Source organism: Bombina bombina, chromosome 3 (assembly GCF_027579735.1).
Source record: "Bombina bombina isolate aBomBom1 chromosome 3, aBomBom1.pri, whole genome shotgun sequence".
NCBI classification, from domain to species: Eukaryota; Metazoa; Chordata; class Amphibia; order Anura; family Bombinatoridae; genus Bombina; species Bombina bombina.
The window spans coordinates 612229862-612255303 of NC_069501.1; the positions used below are offsets into that span (position 1 = coordinate 612229862).

Here is a 25442-nt window from a genome sequence, read left to right on the forward strand (position 1 = left end):
TTAAGTTGCATTTCTTCTGCTAACTGCTGAGTTCTGTAAATCTTCATAATCCCTTTATTTCTTTTAAAACTGAAATGTATTTACAATGATTTGATTTTATTTTCTTATAGTAACATATACTGGAGAGTGTATATAGCATCCTTGCTTTTTTTTGGAGTAGATGGAAATTCCTAATTGAAGTTTAAAGGCTGCCTCTCCTTTCTATATACAACCCCCATCATACTAACATGAGCTCAGTTACTTTGTTCTAACCTAGATATTTTGATAGTTTGCACAGATATTTAAACCATATTTGGCCTGCAGGTATGACCCACATAAACCTTGAGGGTTCCATCATGCAGGCACCACCATACACTTGAGAGATTTTCCGAAGATTTCTAATGAGAATTATGGAATCTGGCTAATTTACAGGGGAGAACCCTTTGCTTCTTATCCTGGTATCCTAACTCAACAATTACACAACATCCTACTATAGGAAAAACAGAATTAGGTGGCTTCCATGCTGATGATTCTGCTACTCTTCTGAATACTCACCCAGATGATCCACTCTTGCTCAAGAAGTTGAATAATGTTATATTTTGTTTTTCCTGCCCCTTGTATCATGTGAAAGACATCAGACAATCACAGACTAGTATATGTATACCCTGTGAGCTTGTGCACATGCTCAGTAGGATCTTGTTTCTCAGAAACTATGAATATAAAAAGACTGTGCAAAATTTGGTAATGGAAGTAAATTGGAAAGTGTATTAAAACTACATGCTCATTCTGAATCATAAAAGGTTATTTTGACTTGAGTGTCCCTTTAAGAGACAGAGTTGAGATATTTTTTTTTTTTCAAGAAATTTGGATTTCAAATTTTTTTTTTTTTTTTTTTTTAGGGATATGAATATTGTTTACCAATGGTACAAGACATACTTTGTCAGACTCTCTTTGGAAAGTTTTTTCCCCAAAAGTTCCTCTTCACTTTTTGAGGGTGATTAAGAGCTTAGAGTAACTTATTATATTACTCTTCAGTGGCCTGGGGTTTTATTCCAAATGTTTAATTACTTTAAAAAAGTAATATTTGTTTCATCTTGTTTTGAACTTAACGGAGTTGCTGAACTCCTTCATTGCCTTACCATGTTTCCATCAACAATTTCACTTTGGAGTAGAAAAATTTTACTTCTTTTTGTGTTGTTTATTTTCTGTCTAGCGGGTTTTTCCAAAGTTATTGATTCTTCTATGGCAGAAAGCAGATCACAGAAGATTTCTGCAACTCCTCAGGAGATTCTGCTCTTTTACACCTCCTTGATGATGAAGTCTCTTCAGACTTTTGGTTAGGAGATTAACCTGTCCACAGAATCTATTATCTGGGAGTTATTTTAGACATAGGTCTGCCCGGCCCAAGGTATATCATCCAGAATAAAAAATGCCATGATTTATCTTCAAGAGACTGCATTATTGTTCTGGGCTTAATGGCTGCTCAAGTTAATGACCTTTTCACAGTGTCATGAGATTTTATGTTTAACAGTGAGTTCAATGTGTTCACATGAGAGTGTTTCAACCACATCTCTCAAGAATTGACTTAAAGAGCTTCTTGTCGCAAGTTTGGAAGCAGCTGTTGTATGACCGTTTCTTTTTAACCTCAGAGGTGCTAACGATTCTGAACTTGTTATTCTGGAGTGATTGACAAGCACTGCTGTGCTAGAGCAGGGGGCGATGCTGCACAAGAATTTCCTTATGCAATAATACATGCGGGCAGCAAATGCTGCCAGGTTCCCTATATGGGAATATTGTCCACCTGTAAAATTATACATTGGGCCATAAGAATTCATCTTTCCCATTAAGTGAAATAATCTCTGAATTGATTTCTTGTGAACAGCAGATACTTCAAATGAATTACATGTTTTCAGCTTAGATGGACTGTCATGTATACAAATGCCAGTCTGTAGGTTTGAGATGCAGCTGTAGGTTTGGGATCATCGTATGTCTTAAGAGAGATACACTTTTCAAGAGTTTCATCTTTCAGGAACACAAAATAATGAAGTTATGTTTCTGTCCATTTGTTCATTAGAAATGCAAGATTTTGCCTTTAAGTGTTTAAAGTTCACCTTTAACTTGGGTGTTGAATTTCTTTCAAATTGTTAGGGGGGATTTGGGATTCCTCTATCATTTTTAACATGTGTTTTGTTTTTGCCAATATGTATGTGATTTGTTTTAGTAGATTTTTTCTGCTACAAAAAACACTTATCTAGAAGACACCTGTTACAAAAAACACTTATCTAGAAGACACCTGTTACAAAAAACACTTATCTAGAAGACACTTGTTACAAAAAAACACTTATCTAGAAGATATTGAGAGTGAACACGTTACTCTGTTAAATCTGTCAACCCAGTTGACACATTTTTATCACCACTTAAATACTTCACTCAGGGGGTTTTGGAATTATTTGGTACTGCTCACTGGGATACGTCCCAATTTTAAAAGGTATATAACCTGTTCAGCCTTTTAATATATGTATAAGTATGAATACATTTGTTATATTACCATTCAATAGCACTTGATTTTATTGACCTCTATAGATCATTATATATCCATATAGATAACAACTTAATATATATGTTCTCCAGTTTTATACTGCTCCCTTGTGGAGCGCTCCTTACTTATCATTTTGGTTTGTGTTTACTGGCCTTTATTACTCACTTAGGGAAGGTGAGTTTTAAGTAGGAGCTTGTGTAAAACAAGTTATAGTGCCCTTTACTATTTTATTCTTGTGTTAGTAGGTTTTTTCCCCATATTTCATAGATTAATTGGCCCCTTTTCAATCCTTCCACTTATTTGTTTTGATTGTCGTCATTTGTTCTATCCAGTAAATTATCAAGATTCTCTGTTCCACCTGATGTTGTTAATGTTCTTAAGCATTATTTAGAAGTCAAGATATCTGGTAAATTGATTTTCTTTTTATCCTTCTTTCTGGTTTCAGAAAAAGGAGAGAGAGCTTCCAAAACATTTTAGCAAGTTGGTTGGATTAATCTTGCTATCCTCCTTGCTTATGAGCTTACAGACGCATTTAACCTCGTCTTTCGTTTTAATGAGCCTCAGGTCATGAAGCTTCTGTGGAACAGATGAGCAAGGCAGTCCCCTTGTCTTCCCTGCATATTTTTATTAAGTTCTCTCAATTTGTGTTAACTTTGGCACAAGTATAATTTTTCCTAACAAGCAAAAAATATTTTTTTGAACACATCCTTGCCATCAAATGAAGAGATTTGGTAGTGTACCACCAGTTTTAAATATGGTTCTATGCAAATGTGTTTTGGTTCCATAAAACTGTGGTTTATACTTGACTGTAAATGTTTTTATTCATACGTGTAGTAGGACTATATAAAGGCTTGATCTGCAATACACAATTATGTTTTTGACTTTTTCTTCTCAGAGTAGTTTTCAAGGTCAAACTCTGCCCTTGTTTTGCTTCATTATACATGAATCTATACCAGTAGGAGGAAGAGGGGAGTATACAAAAAAGGGAGGCACTCTTAGTAGTTTTTGTGAGGAGGTTCTACAGACTGCAGACGACCAGGATATATACTGGATATATACTGAATATATACTCCAGCAATGAATCTGCTTCTATTATGAATTTAAAGATATTTATTTATATGTAAATATATAATATGGTTTTACTTGCAATATGATCATAAAAAGTAACATTATGCATAGCAGTACATTGACAAGTGTATTCATTTTCAGGAACCACAGTCCCTGCATTGCTGAACAGCACTTCAAACCAACTTTACCTGCATTTCTTTTCTGACATTAGTGTATCTGCTGCTGGCTTCCATTTAGAATATAAAAGTAAGAGAATACCATACATTAAAGGGTGGGATCTGTATTCGAGTATTGTAATCCATGAAAAGATAGTGCTATCATGCAGTACAATTCCAAACATTAAAGTAGCATGCTGATTTTCACTTAAGGACACATAGTTCTGTTAGTTTACAGATTACAAACCGTGCATGTGCAGTCCCTACAAGTTATGAGTGGATAATTTTATAAAGAAATGGGACTCAACAGAGAGCAGCTTTTCCAATGGTTGTGAGGATTTACATATAGAGAAATATTATTAATTGAACCTCCACATTTGTGATATTGTTTGCATAGTTTTATTGGTTTGGTTCTAGCTTCATATATATTATTTTTCAAGGGTATTCTACATTTTAACACCTTGTAAGCATACTGCTAGTGAGACAAAACAGTTCCATATTAATAAAGAGCCAAGTAAACATGAAAGAAAAGTTTCCATGGAACATCTTTGCTAGTCAAACTCGCAGACCCTGCAAGTTCCATTCTACATAAAAAATAGCAATACATTTTAGGTTCTAAAAATTGTATTTCTAAATAAACTGATATACTGCAAATAGAAATTACAAAGTCTAATGTTAAAAAAAAACTTAAGTTAATCCCATGAGGAACCTCACATATCTTAAATAACTACTATTGATAGTGAAAGGGTTTTCAGACCATCCACAGTGTCATGCATAATATCTAAGCTTAGATAATTTAAAGGAATTTCACTGACTTTAGAGTATGACAGGTGAAAACGTGCATTGACTTTAAGTATATCACTGATTGGAATCTGTGTCATTTTCTCTGCAATTAATCTCTGTCTGATTATTGTGCTTTTTTTGTGTTTAGCTGTTGGTCTCTCTAGTTGCCCAGAACCAGCAGTTCCCAGTAATGGAGTGAAAAGTGGAGAGAGATACCTGGTGAATGATGTAGTTTCCTTCCAGTGTGAACCAGGATACTCTTTGCAGGTAAACAAAAATGGAGTCACATGTCCAACCGTGGGCTGAGAAGACCCAGTCCCATTTTGAGTTACAGGCCTGTGTACGCTCTGGTTTTAAACTACTTTGCTCAAGACATTGTTTTAGTTTGACATTTATATAATCTCAAATTAATAGACACAGCTCATTGTACACTAATTGAATGTCACTTAGAAGATATTGCCTCTGGTTAGGAAAGAATATGATAGATAATCTATTAGTACTGTATTTTTGTAAAGCAGCTAATTGTGCTTGTCCATTTATGTTCATCTCCGTTCCTTCCTTTAGGGTCACTCCCATATCTCCTGTATGCCAGGCACTGTGAGACGCTGGAATTATCCTCCCCCTCTATGCATCGGTATGAATTAATGTATATACACATAGAGAGAGCAATCATTTCAGTCTTCTCTGTAGCACTGTGTACTTGCATAGTGCTGTTTGCATTGGTTGTGTGCCATTGAGTAGACGTGTGGCCTCTAGTGTATAATGCTCTTTACAACTGTATAGTAATGTTTTCCTGTGTGTAGTATTTTGTTCACCAGTGTATAGTACTGTGCATACCTTTGTGTTGTTATCCCTAGGTTATAAAACAGTGTGCTGCTGTATGTAGTTTTATATTCCCCATTGTATAGAGACAATAATTTGCTACTGTATAATACAGTGTGCTGCTGTATACTGTATAATAGTGTGCTGCTGTATACTGTATAATACTGTGTGCTGCTGTATACTGTATAATACTGTGTGCTGCTGTATACTGTATAATAATGTGCTGCTGTATACTGTATAATAGTGTGTGCTGCTGTATACTGTATAATAATGTGTGCTAACGAAAAAAGGTAGATAGGTGCGCTGGGCCAAACTGAAAACCACACACCCCCTTAAAAGACAAAAATCCCTGCAATTGTCTAGATTATAGTGAACAGATAAAAATGGAAATAAGGGAGGCGCTCAAAGCTAAAGGTATCAACACTAAAACAGATTTAATAAAACATATTAATGATCACAGATATAAATACAAAGGGACGTCTCCCCAAAATAAATTAAGCTAATATCCTAAAAAGTCTATTGACCGCTAATATCCTAAAAAGTCTATTGATCGCTAAAACTAATTCAGATTTAAAAAACAAACAAGATAATAGGCAGTGCCTATGTAGTAATTGTGATACAGGCAGAAATAAATGTTATTTTTAAAACACCAAAACAAATGACAGTGTCCCGTAATTGAAATACCACCAAGCTGCCTTATTTGAGAAAAGCCGTAGCTGCCAAATATAGTGTTTAGAGAAATGAATCCGTTGTCCAAAGTTCTCTTACTTTGTAAGATATTTGTGTGTCAACACCAAAAAGCCGTGTACTTTACCAAGTTGTAGACTTGTCAGTTGCTGGTCTTACTCCCTCGCCCGGTCCTCACCTCGAGCGGGGCTGACTGCAGCTTTGGCGTCTGACGTCACAGAAAGGTGTTCCGGCTGAAGGTAGAGGCCGATTCATGCGCTCCCCTCTATGCGCTGTACTCCCGGTCCTCTTTGGAAAGCCCTGCACTTAGTGCTAGTAGCACGCAGGGGGCTGTAAAACAGATTGGTATAATGGATATCCAAAACAGTGTTCCCCAATACAGAGGCTCTGCTCCTTAAGAGAAAATGTCTCAATAATGTAACCCGGGTTATTAGGTGAGACTCCAAATGAGATTCCAAAGATATGGTTAGTTGTTACAATGGTAATAACAACAGCACTGCCAACACATACGACGCGTTTCGCCCACCTATGGGCTTTATCAAGATAGTGGTGGCTAGTGTGAGTGGCCTTATTTAAAGGGATAGCTTCCAGTCTAATTGGTGTTGGTTTTGATTGGCAGATCGGCTTAAGGTGGTATTTGGCTTTAATGACAGTTTCTTTTTTAAGGTGGTATTTCTCTTCTCTTTGCTTTAAATGGAATTGTACAGTCCTACTCATAAAAAATCATTCACAGGTATAGACTTTAATCATGTTGAATTGATATATATATACACAATAAATCTCCAGAGCAAGAAATCAAAAAAATGTATAGTCAAAGTCTGAGTCATTAAACGTGATATGTGAATTACAGATTAAGTCACAAAACTAATAATTATCTAATAGACTTCCCGGAGTCGATATAACATACAGTGTTCTAACAGAAAAAATAATAACCTTAATCCTATAATAAAGTGCATAATAGTGTCTAAACTTACAGGTGTCCTAAAATGATTCTTTTATCCTTCAAATAAAAAGGGGGAAAGATCTAATTCGGAATTTAATCCCTTTGGGTATAGGGTGTCATATTTGTAAATATATTCCGCTTCCCTTATAAGTAGGGTTCTTTCAATATTACCTCCCCTCCATTGATTATTAGCTTTCAGAATACCCCAATACTTTAAATCCCTAGTGTTACTCTGGTGAACTTCCTTAAAGTGCTTATAAAGGTGTGTATCTACTCTCTCATTTTCTATACAGAGAAGGTGTTCCCTTATTCTATCCCGGAGACTCCTTTTGGTTTCTCCGAAATAGAATAGGTTACATGTGCATTTTAGTACATATATAACATTCTTCTACAGAGATTATTATCCAAGGCAGAATGAATGGGAATATCCCAGGAGGAGAAATACTGTGAGACACGAAAACTTTAGGCAAGAAAACCATAGATATGATTATAAGGAGAATGAAACACCAACGTTTAATAGATTTACCCCTTTAAGGGTCGAACCCACTACCACAAATACCCTAACCACTGAAGAGAAATCTTTTTTAGATTACAGCCCTCCAAGAGAGGGCACATCAAAAGACACTTTAAGATTCAATCCAGATCAAACCCAAAGAAGAAAAAGAGGGCTCGAGGGAAGAGAGGAGGAGGAACACGTAAATGTGGCCAAAAGGGTAAGATAGTTGAAAGTGAAAAGAAAGGGATTTTTAATTTGAGCCAATTTAAACTAAGTAGCGAACAAGAGAAACTTTTGAATTTGGGATTATCCTATGCCCCTACGGTAAGGATGAATAAATTCCACACACATATTCACATAAAGAAGTTTGTCAGAAATTTGACCATTAAAAGATTCTTTATGAAAACCCCCTTAGAGAAGCAGGCGATTAGTGATCATGAATCAAAAGAAAATTTTCAACATACTAATCTAAAATCAAAGTCAAAATTCAACCCCACCTTTGCCAAGGGCAATTTTTTGGAGACGTTTGAGAAGATTGTAACTAATGAGGTTAGGAAATGTAATCTCCCTAAGTTAAAGAAACAGAACATAAGCAAAAAAGAAAGAGAAGTCTTAAGTGAGTTACAAACCAATAACCAGATCACCATAAAGCCGGCAGACAAGGGTGGAGGGGTAGTGGTAATGGACACCTCGAAATATATGGCAGAAGCCTATAGACTTCTCAACGATGAAAAGACATACAGAGTGTTAACTAGTGACCCCACTAAAAGATATAAGACAATTCTTGACAAAATGTTAATAGAAGGCCATAAAAAAGGTATCCTAAACGATAAAGAGTTTTCATATCTAACATCTGACCACCCAAGAATCCCTATTTTTTACTTTTTGCCGAAGGTCCATAAGTGCCTAATAAACCCCCCGGGGAGACCGATAGTGTCTGGGATAAATTCCGTAACAGCAAATGTGTCCCAATATATCGACAAATTCCTTCAGCCTTATGTGTCAAAATTAGATTCATATCTTAAAGATTCTACCCAAGTGCTGAACTGTTTAAAACTGATAGAATGGAGTAAAGATATGATAATGGCGACATGTGACGTGTCGTCATTATATACCGTGATCAAGCATGAACAAGGCATACAAGCTGTTAGACACTATCTAGAAAAAGATTCAAACATAAAGGAAGAACAAAGAATATTTATCTTAAATAACATAAAGTACATATTGGAACACAATTACTTTTCTTTCGATAGTAAATTTTTCCTGCAGATAGAAGGGACCGCTATGGGTACGAGGTTTGCGCCGAGTTATGCCAACCTCTTTATGGGTGTTTGGGAAGAGGAATTTTTTGGCAGTAGAGATCTTGGTGCAAACCTCGTACTCTATAAGCGCTACATAGATGACCTTCTTATTATTTGGAGGGGACCTGAGCAAGAATTGTTAAAACTTTTTGAAGAGATGAATAACAATACTAATGGCCTTAAGTTTGTGAGCAATTATAGTAGGGAAAGAGTGGTATTTTTAGACCTAGAAATTATGGCAGTAAATCAAAAATTGGAGACACAAACTCATTTTAAAGAGGTAGATTGTAATAGTCTGCTACATGCTGACAGTTGCCACCTGAAGCTATGGAAGGACAATATTCCTTTCGGCCAAAGTTTACGAATAAGGAAAAACTGTTCACGTATTGAGGACTTTGAAAGACAGGTAGTGGTCCTAGCAGACAAATTTACCGTAAAAGGTTATAAGGAGGATAATATTATAGGGGCAATAAAAAAAGCACAAGCAATAAATAGGGATGACCTGTTAAGTTATAAAACGAAGGAAAACATCAGGGAAGACAGAATTAACGTTCCCTTTATAACAGACTACAATGCAGACCATTTTTTGATTAAAAAAATCATTAAAAGGAATTGGCACTTATTAAAAGAGGATAACATCATAGGGAGTCAGTTGGCGGATAATCCGACTTTTATTTTTAAAAGAGCAAAAAATTTTAAAACTATTTTAGCCCCTAGCGAAATACGAAAAAAGATAAGAGTTAATAAACAGTTAGACTTGGAGGGTAGAAGTGTAGCAGGTTTCTTTCCCTGCTACACATGTAAAGCATGTACACATAGTTCGAAATTGAAGAGTTTAAAACTTGATGGTCTGGGAGAGGATATAATTATAAGGGGAATTATTAGATGCACCCAGAAGAATGTTATATATGTACTAAAATGCACATGTAACCTATTCTATTTCGGAGAAACCAAAAGGAGTCTCCGGGATAGAATAAGGGAACACCTTCTCTGTATAGAAAATGAGAGAGTAGATACACACCTTTATAAGCACTTTAAGGAAGTTCACCAGAGTAACACTAGGGATTTAAAGTATTGGGGTATTCTGAAAGCTAATAATCAATGGAGGGGAGGTAATATTGAAAGAACCCTACTTATAAGGGAAGCGGAATATATTTACAAATATGACACCCTATACCCAAAGGGATTAAATTCCGAATTAGATCTTTCCCCCTTTTTATTTGAAGGATAAAAGAATCATTTTAGGACACCTGTAAGTTTAGACACTATTATGCACTTTATTATAGGATTAAGGTTATTATTTTTTCTGTTAGAACACTGTATGTTATATCGACTCCGGGAAGTCTATTAGATAATTATTAGTTTTGTGACTTAATCTGTAATTCACATATCACGTTTAATGACTCAGACTTTGACTATACATTTTTTTGATTTCTTGCTCTGGAGATTTATTGTGTATATATATATCAATTCAACATGATTAAAGTCTATACCTGTGAATGATTTTTTATGAGTAGGACTGTACAATTCCATTTAAAGCAAAGAGAAGAGAAATACCACCTTAAAAAAGAAACTGTCATTAAAGCCAAATACCACCTTAAGCCGATCTGCCAATCAAAACCAACACCAATTAGACTGGAAGCTATCCCTTTAAATAAGGCCACTCACACTAGCCACCACTATCTTGATAAAGCCCATAGGTGGGCGAAACGCGTCGTATGTGTTGGCAGTGCTGTTGTTATTACCATTGTAACAACTAACCATATCTTTGGAATCTCATTTGGAGTCTCACCTAATAACCCGGGTTACATTATTGAGACATTTTCTCTTAAGGAGCAGAGCCTCTGTATTGGGGAACACTGTTTTGGATATCCATTATACCAATCTGTTTTACAGCCCCCTGCGTGCTACTAGCACTAAGTGCAGGGCTTTCCAAAGAGGACCGGGAGTACAGCGCATAGAGGGGAGCGCATGAATCGGCCTCTACCTTCAGCCGGAACACCTTTCTGTGACGTCAGACGCCAAAGCTGCAGTCAGCCCCGCTCGAGGTGAGGACCGGGCGAGGGAGTAAGACCAGCAACTGACAAGTCTACAACTTGGTAAAGTACACGGCTTTTTGGTGTTGACACACAAATATCTTACAAAGTAAGAGAACTTTGGACAACGGATTAATTTCTCTAAACACTATATTTGGCAGCTACGGCTTTTCTCAAATAAGGCAGCTTGGTGGTATTTCAATTACGGGACACTGTCATTTGTTTTGGTGTTTTAAAAATAACATTTATTTCTGCCTGTATCACAATTACTACATAGGCACTGCCTATTATCTTGTTTGTTTTTTAAATCTGAATTAGTTTTAGCGATCAATAGACTTTTTAGGATATTAGCGGTCAATAGACTTTTTAGGATATTAGCTTAATTTATTTTGGGGAGACGTCCCTTTGTATTTATATCTGTGATCATTAATATGTTTTATTAAATCTGTTTTAGTGTTGATACCTTTAGCTTTGAGCGCCTCCCTTATTTCCATTTTTAATAATGTGTGCTGCTGTATACTGTATAATACTGTGTGCTGCTGTATACTGTATAATAATGTGCTGCTGTATACTGTATAATACTGTGTGCTGCTGTATACTGTATAATAGTGTGCTGCTGTATACTGTATAATACAGTGTGCTGCTGTATACTGTATAATAGTGTGCTGCTGTATACTGTATAATACTGTGTGCTGCTGTATACTGTATAATACTGTGTGCTGCTGTATACTGTATAATACTGTGTGCTGCTGTATACTGTATAATAATGTGCTGCTGTATACTGTATAATACTGTGTGCTGCTGTATACTGTATAATATTGTGTGCTGCTGTATACTGTATAATACTGTGTGCTGCTGTATACTGTATAATACTGTGTGCTGCTGTATACTGTATATAGTGTGCTGCTGTATACTGTATAATACTGTGTGCTGCTGTATACTGTATAATAGTGTGTGCTGCTGTATACTGTATAATACTGTGCTGCTGTATACTGTATAATACTGTGTGCTGCTGTATACTGTATAATACTGTGTGCTGCTGTATACTGTATAATAGTGTGCTGCAGTATACTGTATAACACTGTGCTGCTGTATACTGTATAATACTGTGTGCTGCTGTATACTGTATAATACTGTGTGCTGCTGTATACTGTATAATAGTGTGCTGCTGTATACTGTATAATAGTGTGCTGCTGTATACTGTATAATACTGTGCTGCTGTATACTGTACAATACTGTGTGCTGCTGTATACTGTATAATACTGTGTGCTGCTGTATACTGTATAATAGTGTGTGCTGCTGTATACTGTATAATACTGTGTGCTGCTGTATACTGTATAATACTGTGTGCTGCTGTATACTGTACAATACTGTGTGCTGCTGTATACTGTATAATACTGTGTGCTGCTGTATACTGTATAATAGTGTGTGCTGCTGTATACTGTATAATACTGTGTGCTGCTGTATACTGTATAATACTGTGTGCTGCTGTATACTGTATAATACTGTGTGCTGCTGTATACTGTATAATACTGTGCTGCTGTATACTGTATAATACTGTGTGCTGCTGTATACTGTATAATAGTGTGTGCTGCTGTATACTGTATAATACTGTGTGCTGCTGTATACTGTATAATACTGTATGCTGCTGTATACTGTATAATAGTGTGTGCTGCTGTATACTGTATAATAGTGTGTGATGCTGTGTGCTGCTGTATACTGTATAATAATGTGCTGCTGCATACTGTGTAATACTGTGTGCTGCTGTATACTGTATATAGTGTGCTGCTGTATACTGTATAATACTGTGCTGCTGTATACTGTATAATACTGTGTGCTGCTGTATACTGTATAATAGTGTGTGCTGCTGTATACTGTATAATACTGTGTGCTTCTGTATACTGTATAATACTGTGTGCTGCTGTATACTGTATAATACTGTGTGCTGCTGTATACTGTATAATACTGTGTGCTGCTGTATACTGTATAATACTGTGCTGCTGTATACTGTATAATACTGTGTGCTGCTGTATACTGTATAATAGTGTGCTGCTGTATACTGTATAATAGTGTGCTGCTATATACTGTATAATACTGTGTGCTGCTGTATACTGTACAATACTGTGTGCTGCTGTATACTGTATAATACTGTGTGCTGCTGTATACTGTATAATACTGTGTGCTGCTGTATACTGTATAATACTGTGCTGCTGTATACTGTATAATAGTGTGCTGCTGTATACTGTATAATACTGTGTGCTGCTGTATACTGTATAATACTGTGCTGCTGTATACTGTATAATAGTGTGTGCTGCTGTATACTGTATAATACTGTGTGCTGCTGTATACTGTACAATACTGTGTGCTGCTGTATACTGTATAATACTGTGTGCTGCTGTATACTGTATAATACTGTGTGCTGCTGTATACTGTATAATACAGTGTGCTGCTGTATACTGTATAATACTGTGTGCTGCTGTATACTGTACAATACTGTGTGCTGCTGTATACTGTATAATACTGTGCTGCTGTATACTGTATAATACTGTGCTGCTGTATACTGTATAATAGTGTGTGCTGCTGTATACTGTATAATAGTGTGTGCTGCTGTATACTGTATAATAGTGTGTGCTGCTTTATACTGTACAATACTGTGTGCTGCTGTATACTGTACAATACTGTGTGCTGCTGTATACTGTATAATACTGTGTGCTGCTGTATACTGTATAATAGTGTGTGCTGCTGTATACTGTATAATACTGTGTGCTGCTGTATACTGTATAATACTGTGTGCTGCTGTATACTGTACAATACTGTGTGCTGCTGTATACTGTATAATACTGTGTGCTGCTGTATACTGTATAATACTGTGTGCTGCTGTATACTGTATAATACTGTGTGCTGCTGTATACTGTATAATACTGTGTGCTGCTGTATACTGTATAATACTGTGTGCTGCTGTATACTGTATATAGTGTGCTGCTGTATACTGTATAATACTGTGTGCTGCTGTATACTGTATAATAGTGTGTGCTGCTGTATACTGTATAATACTGTGCTGCTGTATACTGTATAATACTGTGTGCTGCTGTATACTGTATAATACTGTGTGCTGCTGTATACTGTATAATAGTGTGCTGCAGTATACTGTATAACACTGTGCTGCTGTATACTGTATAATACTGTGTGCTGCTGTATACTGTATAATACTGTGTGCTGCTGTATACTGTATAATAGTGTGCTGCTGTATACTGTATAATAGTGTGCTGCTGTATACTGTATAATACTGTGCTGCTGTATACTGTACAATACTGTGTGCTGCTGTATACTGTATAATACTGTGTGCTGCTGTATACTGTATAATACTGTGTGCTGCTGTATACTGTATAATACTGTGTGCTGCTGTATACTGTATAATACTGTGTGCTGCTGTATACTGTACAATACTGTGTGCTGCTGTATACTGTATAATACTGTGTGCTGCTGTATACTGTATAATAGTGTGTGCTGCTGTATACTGTATAATACTGTGTGCTGCTGTATACTGTATAATACTGTGTGCTGCTGTATACTGTATAATACTGTGTGCTGCTGTATACTGTATAATACTGTGTGCTGCTGTATACTGTATAATACTGTGCTGCTGTATACTGTATAATACTGTGTGCTGCTGTATACTGTATAATACTGTGTGCTGCTGTATACTGTATAATACTGTGTGCTGCTGTATACTGTATAATACTGTGTGCTGCTGTATACTGTATAATACTGTGTGCTGCTGTATACTGTATAATACTGTGTGCTGCTGTATACTGTATAATACTGTGTGCTGCTGTATACTGTATAATACTGTGTGCTGCTGTATACTGTATAATACTGTGTGCTGCTGTATACTGTATAATACTGTGCTGCTGTATACTGTATAATACTGTGTGCTGCTGTATACTGTATAATAGTGTGTGCTGCTGTATACTGTATAATACTGTGTGCTGCTGTATACTGTATAATACTGTATGCTGCTGTATACTGTATAATAGCTGTGTGCTGCTGTATACTGTATAATAGTGTGCTGCTGTACTGTATAATGTGCTGCTGTATACTGTATAATAGTGTGCTGCTGTATACTGTATAATACTGTGCTGCTGTATACTGTACAATACTGTGTGCTGCTGTATACTGTATAATACTGTGTGCTGCTGTATACTGTATAATAGTGTGTGCTGCTGTATACTGTATAATACTGTGTGCTGCTGTATACTGTATAATACTGTGTGCTGCTGTATACTGTACAATACTGTGTGCTGCTGTATACTGTATAATACTGTGTGCTGCTGTATACTGTATAATAGTGTTTGCTGCTGTATACTGTATAATACTGTGTGCTGCTGTATACTGTATAATACTGTGTGCTGCTGTATACTGTATAATACTGTGTGCTGCTGTATACTGTATAATACTGTGCTGCTGTATACTGTATAATACTGTGTGCTGCTGTATACTGTATAATAGTGTGTGCTGCTGTATACTGTATAATACTGTGTGCTGCTGTATACTGTATAATACTGTATGCTGCTGTATACTGTATAATAGTGTGTGCTGCTGTATACTGTATAATAGTGTGTGATGCTGTGTGCTGCTGTATACTGTATAATAATGTGCTGCTGCATACTGTGTAATACTGTGTGCTGCTGTATACTGTATATAGTGTGCTGCTGTATACTGTATAATACTGTGCTGCTGTATACTGTATAATACTGTGTGCTGCTGTATACTGTATAATAGTGTGTGCTGCTGTATACTGTATAATACTGTGTGCTTCTGTATACTGTATAATACTGTGTGCTGCTGTATACTGTATAATACTGTGTGCTGCTGTATACTGTATAATACTGTGTGCTGCTGTATACTGTATAATACTGTGCTGCTGTATACTGTATAATACTGTGTGCTGCTGTATACTGTATAATAGTGTGCTGCTGTATACTGTATAATAGTGTGCTGCTATATACTGTATAATACTGTGTGCTGCTGTATACTGTACAATACTGTGTGCTGCTGTATACTGTATAATACTGTGTGCTGCTGTATACTGTATAATACTGTGTGCTGCTGTATACTGTATAATACTGTGTGCTGCTGTATACTGTATAATAGTGTGCTGCTGTATACTGTATAATACTGTGTGCTGCTGTATACTGTATAATACTGTGCTGCTGTATACTGTATAATAGTGTGTGCTGCTGTATACTGTATAATACTGTGTGCTGCTGTATACTGTACAATACTGTGTGCTGCTGTATACTGTATAATACTGTGTGCTGCTGTATACTGTATAATACTGTGTGCTGCTGTATACTGTATAATACTGTGTGCTGCTGTATACTGTATAATACTGTGTGCTGCTGTATACTGTATAATACTGTGTGCTGCTGTATACTGTATAATACTGTGCTGCTGTATACTGTATAATACTGTGCTGCTGTATACTGTATAATACTGTGTGCTGCTGTATACTGTATAATACTGTGTGCTGCTGTATACTGTATAATAGTGTGTGCTGCTGTATACTGTACAATACTGTGTGCTGCTGTATACTGTATAATACTGTGTGCTGCTGTATACTGTATAATACTGTGTGCTGCTGTATACTGTATAATAGTGTGTGCTGCTGTATACTGTATAATACTGTGTGCTGCTGTATACTGTATAATACTGTGTGCTGCTGTATACTGTACAATACTGTGTGCTGCTGTATACTGTACAATACTGTGTGCTGCTGTATACTGTATAATACTGTGTGCTGCTGTATACTGTATAATAGTGTGTGCTGCTGTATACTGTATAATACTGTGTGCTGCTGTATACTGTATAATACTGTGTGCTGCTGTATACTGTATAATACTGTGTGCTGCTGTATACTGTATATAGTGTGCTGCTGTATACTGTATAATACTGTGTGCTGCTGTATACTTTATAATAGTGTGTGCTGCTGTATACTGTATAATACTGTGCTGCTGTATACTGTATAATACTGTGTGCTGCTGTATACTGTATAATACTGTGTGCTGCTGTATACTGTATAATAGTGTGCTGCAGTATACTGTATAACACTGTGCTGCTGTATACTGTATAATACTGTGTGCTGCTGTATACTGTATAATACTGTGTGCTGCTGTATACTGTATAATAGTGTGCTGCTGTATACTGTATAATAGTGTGCTGCTGTATACTGTATAATACTGTGCTGCTGTATACTGTACAATACTGTGTGCTGCTGTATACTGTATAATACTGTGTGCTGCTGTATACTGTATAATAGTGTGTGCTGCTGTATACTGTATAATACTGTGTGCTGCTGTATACTGTATAATACTGTGTGCTGCTGTATACTGTACAATACTGTGTGCTGCTGTATACTGTATAATACTGTGTGCTGCTGTATACTGTATAATAGTGTGTGCTGCTGTATACTGTATAATACTGTGTGCTGCTGTATACTGTATAATACTGTGTGCTGCTGTATACTGTATAATACTGTGTGCTGCTGTATACTGTATAATACTGTGTGCTGCTGTATACTGTATAATACTGTGCTGCTGTATACTGTATAATACTGTGTGCTGCTGTATACTGTACAATACTGTGTGCTGCTGTATACTGTATAATACTGTGTGCTGCTGTATACTGTATAATAGTGTGTGCTGCTGTATACTGTATAATACTGTGTGCTGCTGTATACTGTATAATAGTATGCTGCTGTATACTGTATAATACTGTGTGCTGCTATATACTGTATAATACTGTGTGCTGCTGTATACTGTATAATACTGTGCTGCTGTATACTGTATAATACTGTGTGCTGCTGTATACTGTATAATAGTGTGTGCTGCTGTATACTGTATAATACTGTGTGCTGCTGTATACTGTATAATACTGTATGCTGCTGTATACTGTATAATAGTGTGTGCTGCTGTATACTGTATAATAGTGTGTGCTGCTGTATACTGTATAATGCTGTGTGCTGCTGTATACTGTATAATAATGTGCTGCTGCATACTGTGTAATACTGTGTGCTGCTGTATACTGTATATAGTGTGCTGCTGTATACTGTATAATACTGTGCTGCTGTATACTGTATAATACTGTGTGCTGCTGTATACTGTATAATAGTGTGTGCTGCTGTATACTGTATAATACTGTGTGCTTCTGTATACTGTATAATACTGTGTGCTGCTGTATACTGTATAATACTGTGTGCTGCTGTATACTGTATAATACTGTGTGCTGCTGTATACTGTATAATACTGTGCTGCTGTATACTGTATAATACTGTGTGCTGCTGTATACTGTATAATAGTGTGCTGCTGTATACTGTATAATAGTGTGCTGCTATATACTGTATAATACTGTGTGCTGCTGTATACTGTACAATACTGTGTGCTGCTGTATACTGTATAATACTGTGTGCTGCTGTATACTGTATAATACTGTGTGCTGCTGTATACTGTATAATACTGTGTGCTGCTGTATACTGTATAATACTGTGCTGCTGTATACTGTATAATAGTGTGCTGCTGTATACTGTATAATACTGTGTGCTGCTGTATACTGTATAATACTGTGCTGCTGTATACTGTATAATAGTGTGTGCTGCTGTATACTGTATAATACTGTGTGCTGCTGTATACTGTACAATACTGTGTGCTGCTGTATACTGTATAATACTGTGTGCTGCTGTATACTGTATAATACTGTGTGCTGCTGTATACTGTATAATAGTGTGTGCTGCTGTATACTGTATAATACTGTGTGCTGCTGTATACTGTATAATAGTGTGCTGCTGTATACTGTATAATACTGTATGCTGCTGTATACTGTATAATACTGTGTGCTGCTGTATACTGTATAATAGTGTGTGCTGCTGTATACTGTATAATACTGTGTGCTGCTGTATACTGTATAATAGTGTGCTGCTGTATACTGTATAATACTGTGTGCTGCTGTATACTGTATAATACTGTGTGCTGCTGTATACTGTATAATACAGTGTGCTGCTGTATACTGTATAATACAGTGTGCTGCTGTATACTGTATAATACTGTGTGCTGCTGTATACTGTACAATACTGTGTGCTGCTGTATACTGTATAATACTGTGCTGCTGTATACTGTATAATACTGTGCTGCTGTATACTGTATAATAGTGTGTGCTGCTGTATACTGTATAATAGTGTGTGCTGCTTTATACTGTACAATACTGTGTGCTGCTGTATACTGTACAATACTGTGTGCTGCTGTATACTGTATAATACTGTGTGCTGCTGTATACTGTATAATAGTGTGTGCTGCTGTATACTGTATAATACTGTGTGCTGCTGTATACTGTATAATACTGTGTTCTGCTGTATACTGTACAATACTGTGTGCTGCTGTATACTGTATAATACTGTGTGCTGCTGTATACTGTATAATACTGTGTGCTGCTGTATACTGTATAATACTGTGTGCTGCTGTATACTGTATAATACTGTGTGCTGCTGTATACTGTATATAGTGTGCTGCTGTATACTGTATAATAGTGTGTGCTGCTGTATACTGTATAATACTGTGCTGCTGTATACTGTATAATACTGTGTGCTGCTGTATACTGTATAATACTGTGTGCTGCTGTATACTGTATAATAGTGTGCTGCAGTATACTGTATAACACTGTGCTGCTGTATACTGTATAATACTGTGTGCTGCTGTATACTGTATAATACTGTGTGCTGCTGTATACTGTATAATAGTGTGCTGCTGTATACTGTATAATAGTGTGCTGCTGTATACTGTATAATACTGTGCTGCTGTATACTGTATAATACTGTGCTGCTGTATACTGTATAATAGTGTGTGCTGCTGTATACTGTATAATACTGTGTGCTGCTGTATACTGTACAATACTGTGTGCTGCTGTATACTGTATAATACTGTGTGCTGCTGTATACTGTACAATACTGTGTGCTGCTGTATACTGTACAATACTGTGTGCTGCTGTATACTGTACAATACTGTGTGCTGCTGTATACTGTATAATACTGTGTGCTGCTGTATACTGTACAATACTGTGTGCTGCTGTATACTGTACAATACTGTGTGCTGCTGTATACTGTATAATAGTGTGTGTGCTGCTGTATACTGTATAATACTGTGTGCTGCTGTATACTGTATAATAGTGTGTGTGCTACTGTATACTGTATAATACTGTGTGCTGCTGTATACTGTATACTAGTGTGTGTGCTACTGTATACTGTATAATACTGTGTGCTGCTGTATACTGTATAATACTGTGTGCTGCTGTATACTGTATAATAGTGTGTGTGCTGCTGTATACTGTACAATACTGTGTGCTGCTGTATACTGTACAATACTGTGTGCTGCTGTATACTGTACAATACTGTGTGCTGCTGTATACTGTATAATACTGTGTGCTGCTGTATACTGTATAATACTGTGTGCTGCTGTATACTGTACAATACTGTGTGCTGCTGTATACTGTATAATACTGTGTGCTGCTGTATACTGTACAATACTGTGTGCTGCTGTATACTGTACAATACTGTGTGCTGCTGTATACTGTACAATACTGTGTGCTGCTGTATACTGTATAATAGTGTGTGTGCTGCTGTATACTGTATAATACTGTGTGCTGCTGTATACTGTATAATAGTGTGTGTGCTACTGTATACTGTATAATACTGTGTGCTGCTGTATACTGTATAATAGTGTGTGTGCTACTGTATACTGTATAATACTGTGTGCTGCTGTATACTGTATAATACTGTGTGCTGCTGTATACTGTATAATAGTGTGTGTGCTGCTGTATACTGTACAATACTGTGTGCTGCTGTATACTGTACAATACTGTGTGCTGCTGTATACTGTACAATACTGTGTGCTGCTGTATACTGTATAATACTGTGTGCTGCTGTATACTGTATAATACTGTGTGCTGCTGTATACTGTATAATAGTGTGTGTGCTGCTGTATACTGTATAATACTGTGTGCTGCTGTATACTGTATAATACTGTGTGCTGCTGTATACTGTATAATACAGTAAGCTACTGTATAACTGCTGAATGTAGCACTATATTCCCAATTATATAGAGAATCTTTTTGAAGATTGTTGTTTGCTTCTGGATGTTTTGTTTCTTCCTTCTCTGTGTATTACAAAGTGCTCTGTGCTGCTCTTTACACCTCAGTGCATTAATATGTGTGCAGCTGAATATTACCTAGTGTGGTTCCTTCCTTTTCTGCTTGTTAATAATAAGTCTGTAGATTGGTTTACTTCTTTGTATAAATCTTTGTACCTCTTTGTTGAGAGTTGTGTGTCAGTGTGTGTGATTCTGTGTGTAAATTAGTGTGGTGTTTGTGATTGGAGGGCCATGGGCTTGTGTGTAGAAGGCTGCATGCTTTATATTAATGTGTACTTCTGTATGGCTGTTCTTTCGTAAAGAGAGCTGTGAGCTTGTCTTCTGTAGCGCTGCACTTTGTTATGATTCTTTAATCCCTCTAGTCACACGGGGTCATCTCATACATTTATATGACATCCCCATTCTTCTTGTCCATCCCCAGCTCAGTGTAGAGGGGTCTTAGAGGACATGGAAGGCGTCATTCTGAGTCCTGGATTCCCAGGAAATTATCCCAGTAACTTGGACTGCACCTGGAAAATCTCCTTGCCGGTGGGATTTGGTGAGTGACAGCTCTGTTTATTACATCCACACCTGCTTAGCCAGCTCTGACAGCAGATGCTATTATTATTGCTGTGATGATCGTGATTGTTTGGAGTGGAATGTTACAGACAGGGGTTTGTAAATTGATGCAGTGCAGATGGGCTGGCCAGGCAAAAGGATTTTCTTCTTGGTTATACGGACTGTGAAATCTTACTGAAACAGTGGTTTAGTGCTGTTGTGCAGGTAGAGGCGGGATACATTTTATAATGTGATACTAGATGAAACACTACAAAGTAAAAGATGAAAATTGGAAAGATCACATTCTAAGGGTAAAAGCTGCTGTAGTTTTGAGTCAGCTGGTGACAGTTCGAATGCAAAAATGACATGTTACATCGTTAAGATATGAGATTTTTTCATTACTGATCTTAGTTTTGTATGAGTTAAATAATTTGATGAGACATTTTTGATGTTGACATGATCGCAATCAGCCATTCTCATTGTTTATCGAAGAACTTTATACGTTATCGATTTACTCACAAATTGCCCTATACTTAACATGTGCCAGTCCTTTTTGTTCTGAACCCAGTCCAAATACTCGATACTGAACAACACATTTATGGGACCATTTTTACTTATCAAATTCCACAGCTAAAATGTAAAAATACCTTTAAAAAAATTCTGAATCTAACAGGAGCAGAGCACTGCAGATCAGCAAATCAGGAGTAGGGTTCACACTATGATTTGGAGCTGCAAAACTTGTGGCTTCCAAGCAATACTTTACCTATGTATTTAAAGGAACAGTAAACACAGTAATTAAAGAAATTTCTGTTGTGTTGCTATAGAATAACATATCAGCAAAGTCTTAACATTTTTAAAAAAAAATTAACATCCTTTTACTGCAATTAGTTTTCAATAGCCAAACTCCACCCAACATCTGCCTTTTTTGAAGGAGCCAACCTCGACTTTAGTCCACAGTCAACAGGGCTAGTCCCAGTCATAAAGTTATCTTAAAATCCTCTGTTTTGCAGTTGTTATCTGATAATGACAATTAGGAATAGAAATGTAGCAGAGTTAGCCTTAAGCAGTCAGCAGGGTGTATTTCAAGTTCTGAGAATAAGAAATAAAAAAGAGAGTGATGGGCAAGAGAAAAGGGAGAGACAGAAGAAAAAAAGTGTGGAGAGAGTAGGGAAAAGAGAAGAGTGAAAGTGAAAGAGAGAGGGAGAGAGATGACAGACAGATTGGTTTAGACAGACGGAACATATATACGTTGAGAGAACAGACAGATATTACATATAGACATATCATATATACGTAATGCCTTTTTTTTCTCTAACATCTGAGACCTTATTTCTTTGAGCATTATAACTTTTTTAAGCAATATTTTTGTTTTAAATGAGTGTAACTGTACTTTTAGATTTATTTTTTATGTCTTTTGTTCAACATTTTTGTTGAGCCTAAGATAACCAGAGCGCCGAAGTCACCCGACGAGCGTTAAAATAAATTGTGCTCAAACGAACATGTTTACTTTCAACTTACTTACTTCCCTGGGTTCAGCATGCTGTATGAAAAACTGACCTGGGTCCTACTTGTTTGGAGTCATTTGGGTGACATTGAACCCAAGCTGGGCTGTTGGTCTGGGCTTAGTCTGTGGACAGCTCTGACCCGTGTAGGAGGATGAGTTAGTTACTTAGCACCCAAATTGCTGCCTCCTGAATTTATTTTTAAATTAAAGTGTTTATGCCAGATGTTCTGTGCTGGTTAATAAATACAACCCACAGGTCTTTAAACTTCCAGTCCCTGTGTGTGTGTGTTAATTTTTGGTTTATCATTATTGTTAATTTTTGGTTTAAGTTTAGTTAAACTCAGGTACGATAGGGCATTTAATCCTTTATGTATTTTGACGTCTTTGGGCCAGATTACAAGTGGAGCGCTATTTAATGCTCCCACTCAAGTCTTAACTGCGCTAGAAGTAAGCTTTTTGCACTCATCGGGTTGCGCTCGTATTTAAAAATGAAAGTAAACTGTTTTTGCTTGTGTGCTGACCCGACACATGTAAAAAAAAGAACTGGCAATAGCATATTTCTCCATAGAAGTCAATGGAGCAAAAAAAGTGGGGAAAAAAAAACGCCTTTCTCGCACGCAAACACAATCAAATATTCTCAAGTGCACTAACCTGACATGAAATTATGAATATTTTACATTGCAATGTTCTTCACATAGAGGAATATCTTCTATTTACTCTTAGAACATAATCCTCATGTGCAGAACATTGGAATGTGAAATATTTACAGTAAATACACAGTATAACACTTTATTAAATATAAATATAGCATAAATATGATTTTACTTGTTTGCGTCTACTTAACGGCAAAGGGCTCCAATGCACACATATAGATATATATATATATATATATATATATATATATATGGGTCCATTTGTATTTATGTGTTTATATGTGTATATACAATGCTGTGCAAAAGTCTTAGGCCACCATTAGATTTGTGGTTTTAGCAATGGTATATTGACCATATATAATTATTTCTCAGTCTCTTTATTAGAATACAACCAGAAAATCAAGGATATTTGTGTGCAGTATTAAAAAACAGAAAAAACTGCTTCTATAGGCTAAAGTGGCAAGTATTTAGTGTGAACTCCCCTTACACTTGAGCAATAGCAGAACCCTGGCTCTCGTAAACCTAAATGGCATAGAACCCTAATTAATGTAATTGCTAACACCTGTATTTGTCCTACTATTTCATGTCAAAGTTACTGCTATAAAAATGGTCTGTTACACCAGGTTTGTGCAAGACATGCTTGAGCATTACAGAGCTTGAGTTGAATTCATTGGAAGCTTGCTATTAAGACCAACTTTCAATTACATGATTCCATTCAAAATGCCAAAGATCACAGACATAAAATCATACTTTTGCATCAGTAAGGCCACTCTCAAAAGGAAATCAGCAAACAAACTGGATACTCAAGATGTTCTTTTCAAGTTGTTATAAAGAAATTTGAAGAACCAGGAGAGGTCAAGGACAAAAAAAGGACTGGAAGACCAAGAAAACTTTCAAAATCTGATGAGAATTTTCTCAGAGTTTCTTCTTTGAGAGCCTGGAAGAAGTCAAGAATGGACCTGACTCTGCATCTTGCCAAGTTGGCCCATCTACAGTCCAAAGAAGCTTGATCAGGAATAGTCTTTGTGGAAGGGCAGCAGCCAAGAACTTTATTTGGAAGGGGAACAGGGTGAAAGGCTAAGATATGCTAAAGCTCACAAAGATTGGAAGGAAGATCAGTCGAAAGGGTATTATGTAGTAAAGAATCCAAGTTTGCATTTTTAGGTCCAATTGTTGACAATATGTGAAAAGAAGAGTTGGAGAGAGATGGAAGAATGGGTGCTTGTGGCCTTCAGTGAAATATGGTGGAGGGTCTGTCCTGGGTTGGAGCTGCATTTCTGCCAGTGGTGTTAGCGATATTGTCCGAATTGATGGGATTATGAATGCTGAAAAGTACAGACAGGTTTTAATTCATCATGCCATTCCTTCTGGAAAGCACCTGATTGGGAATGGTTTTATTTTTCAGCATGATAACGATCCCACACACACTGCTAATGCAGTGAAATCATATTTGGAGATAAAAACATCTGATAAAACACTAACAGTCATGATAACTGAAGGACACAGTAATATTTCAGTAGTGAAATTAGGTTTATTGGATTAACAGAAAATGTGCAACATGCATCAAAACGAAATTAGACAGGTGCATACATTTGGGCAGTAGAACCTCCTTTAGCAGAAATAACAGCCTCTAGACGCTTCCTATAGCCTGTAATGAGTGTCTGGATTCTGGATGAAGGTATTTTGGACCATTCCTCCTTGCAAAACATCCCCAGTTCAGTTAGGTTTGATGGTTGCCGAGCATGG

At 36.7% G+C, this 25442-nt stretch overlaps 1 protein-coding gene across 1 annotated transcript in view; it reads left to right on the forward strand.

Moving 5' to 3' along the window:
• LOC128652451 (CUB and sushi domain-containing protein 2-like) overlaps window positions 1-25442 on the forward strand; it is a 1617569-nt gene that overhangs the window by 1389573 nt on the left and 202554 nt on the right. Inside the window, 4 exon segments of the mRNA XM_053705390.1 lie at window positions 3728-3832; window positions 4673-4791; window positions 5089-5158; window positions 21424-21540. Coding sequence (XP_053561365.1) covers window positions 3728-3832; window positions 4673-4791; window positions 5089-5158; window positions 21424-21540 — 411 coding nt within the window.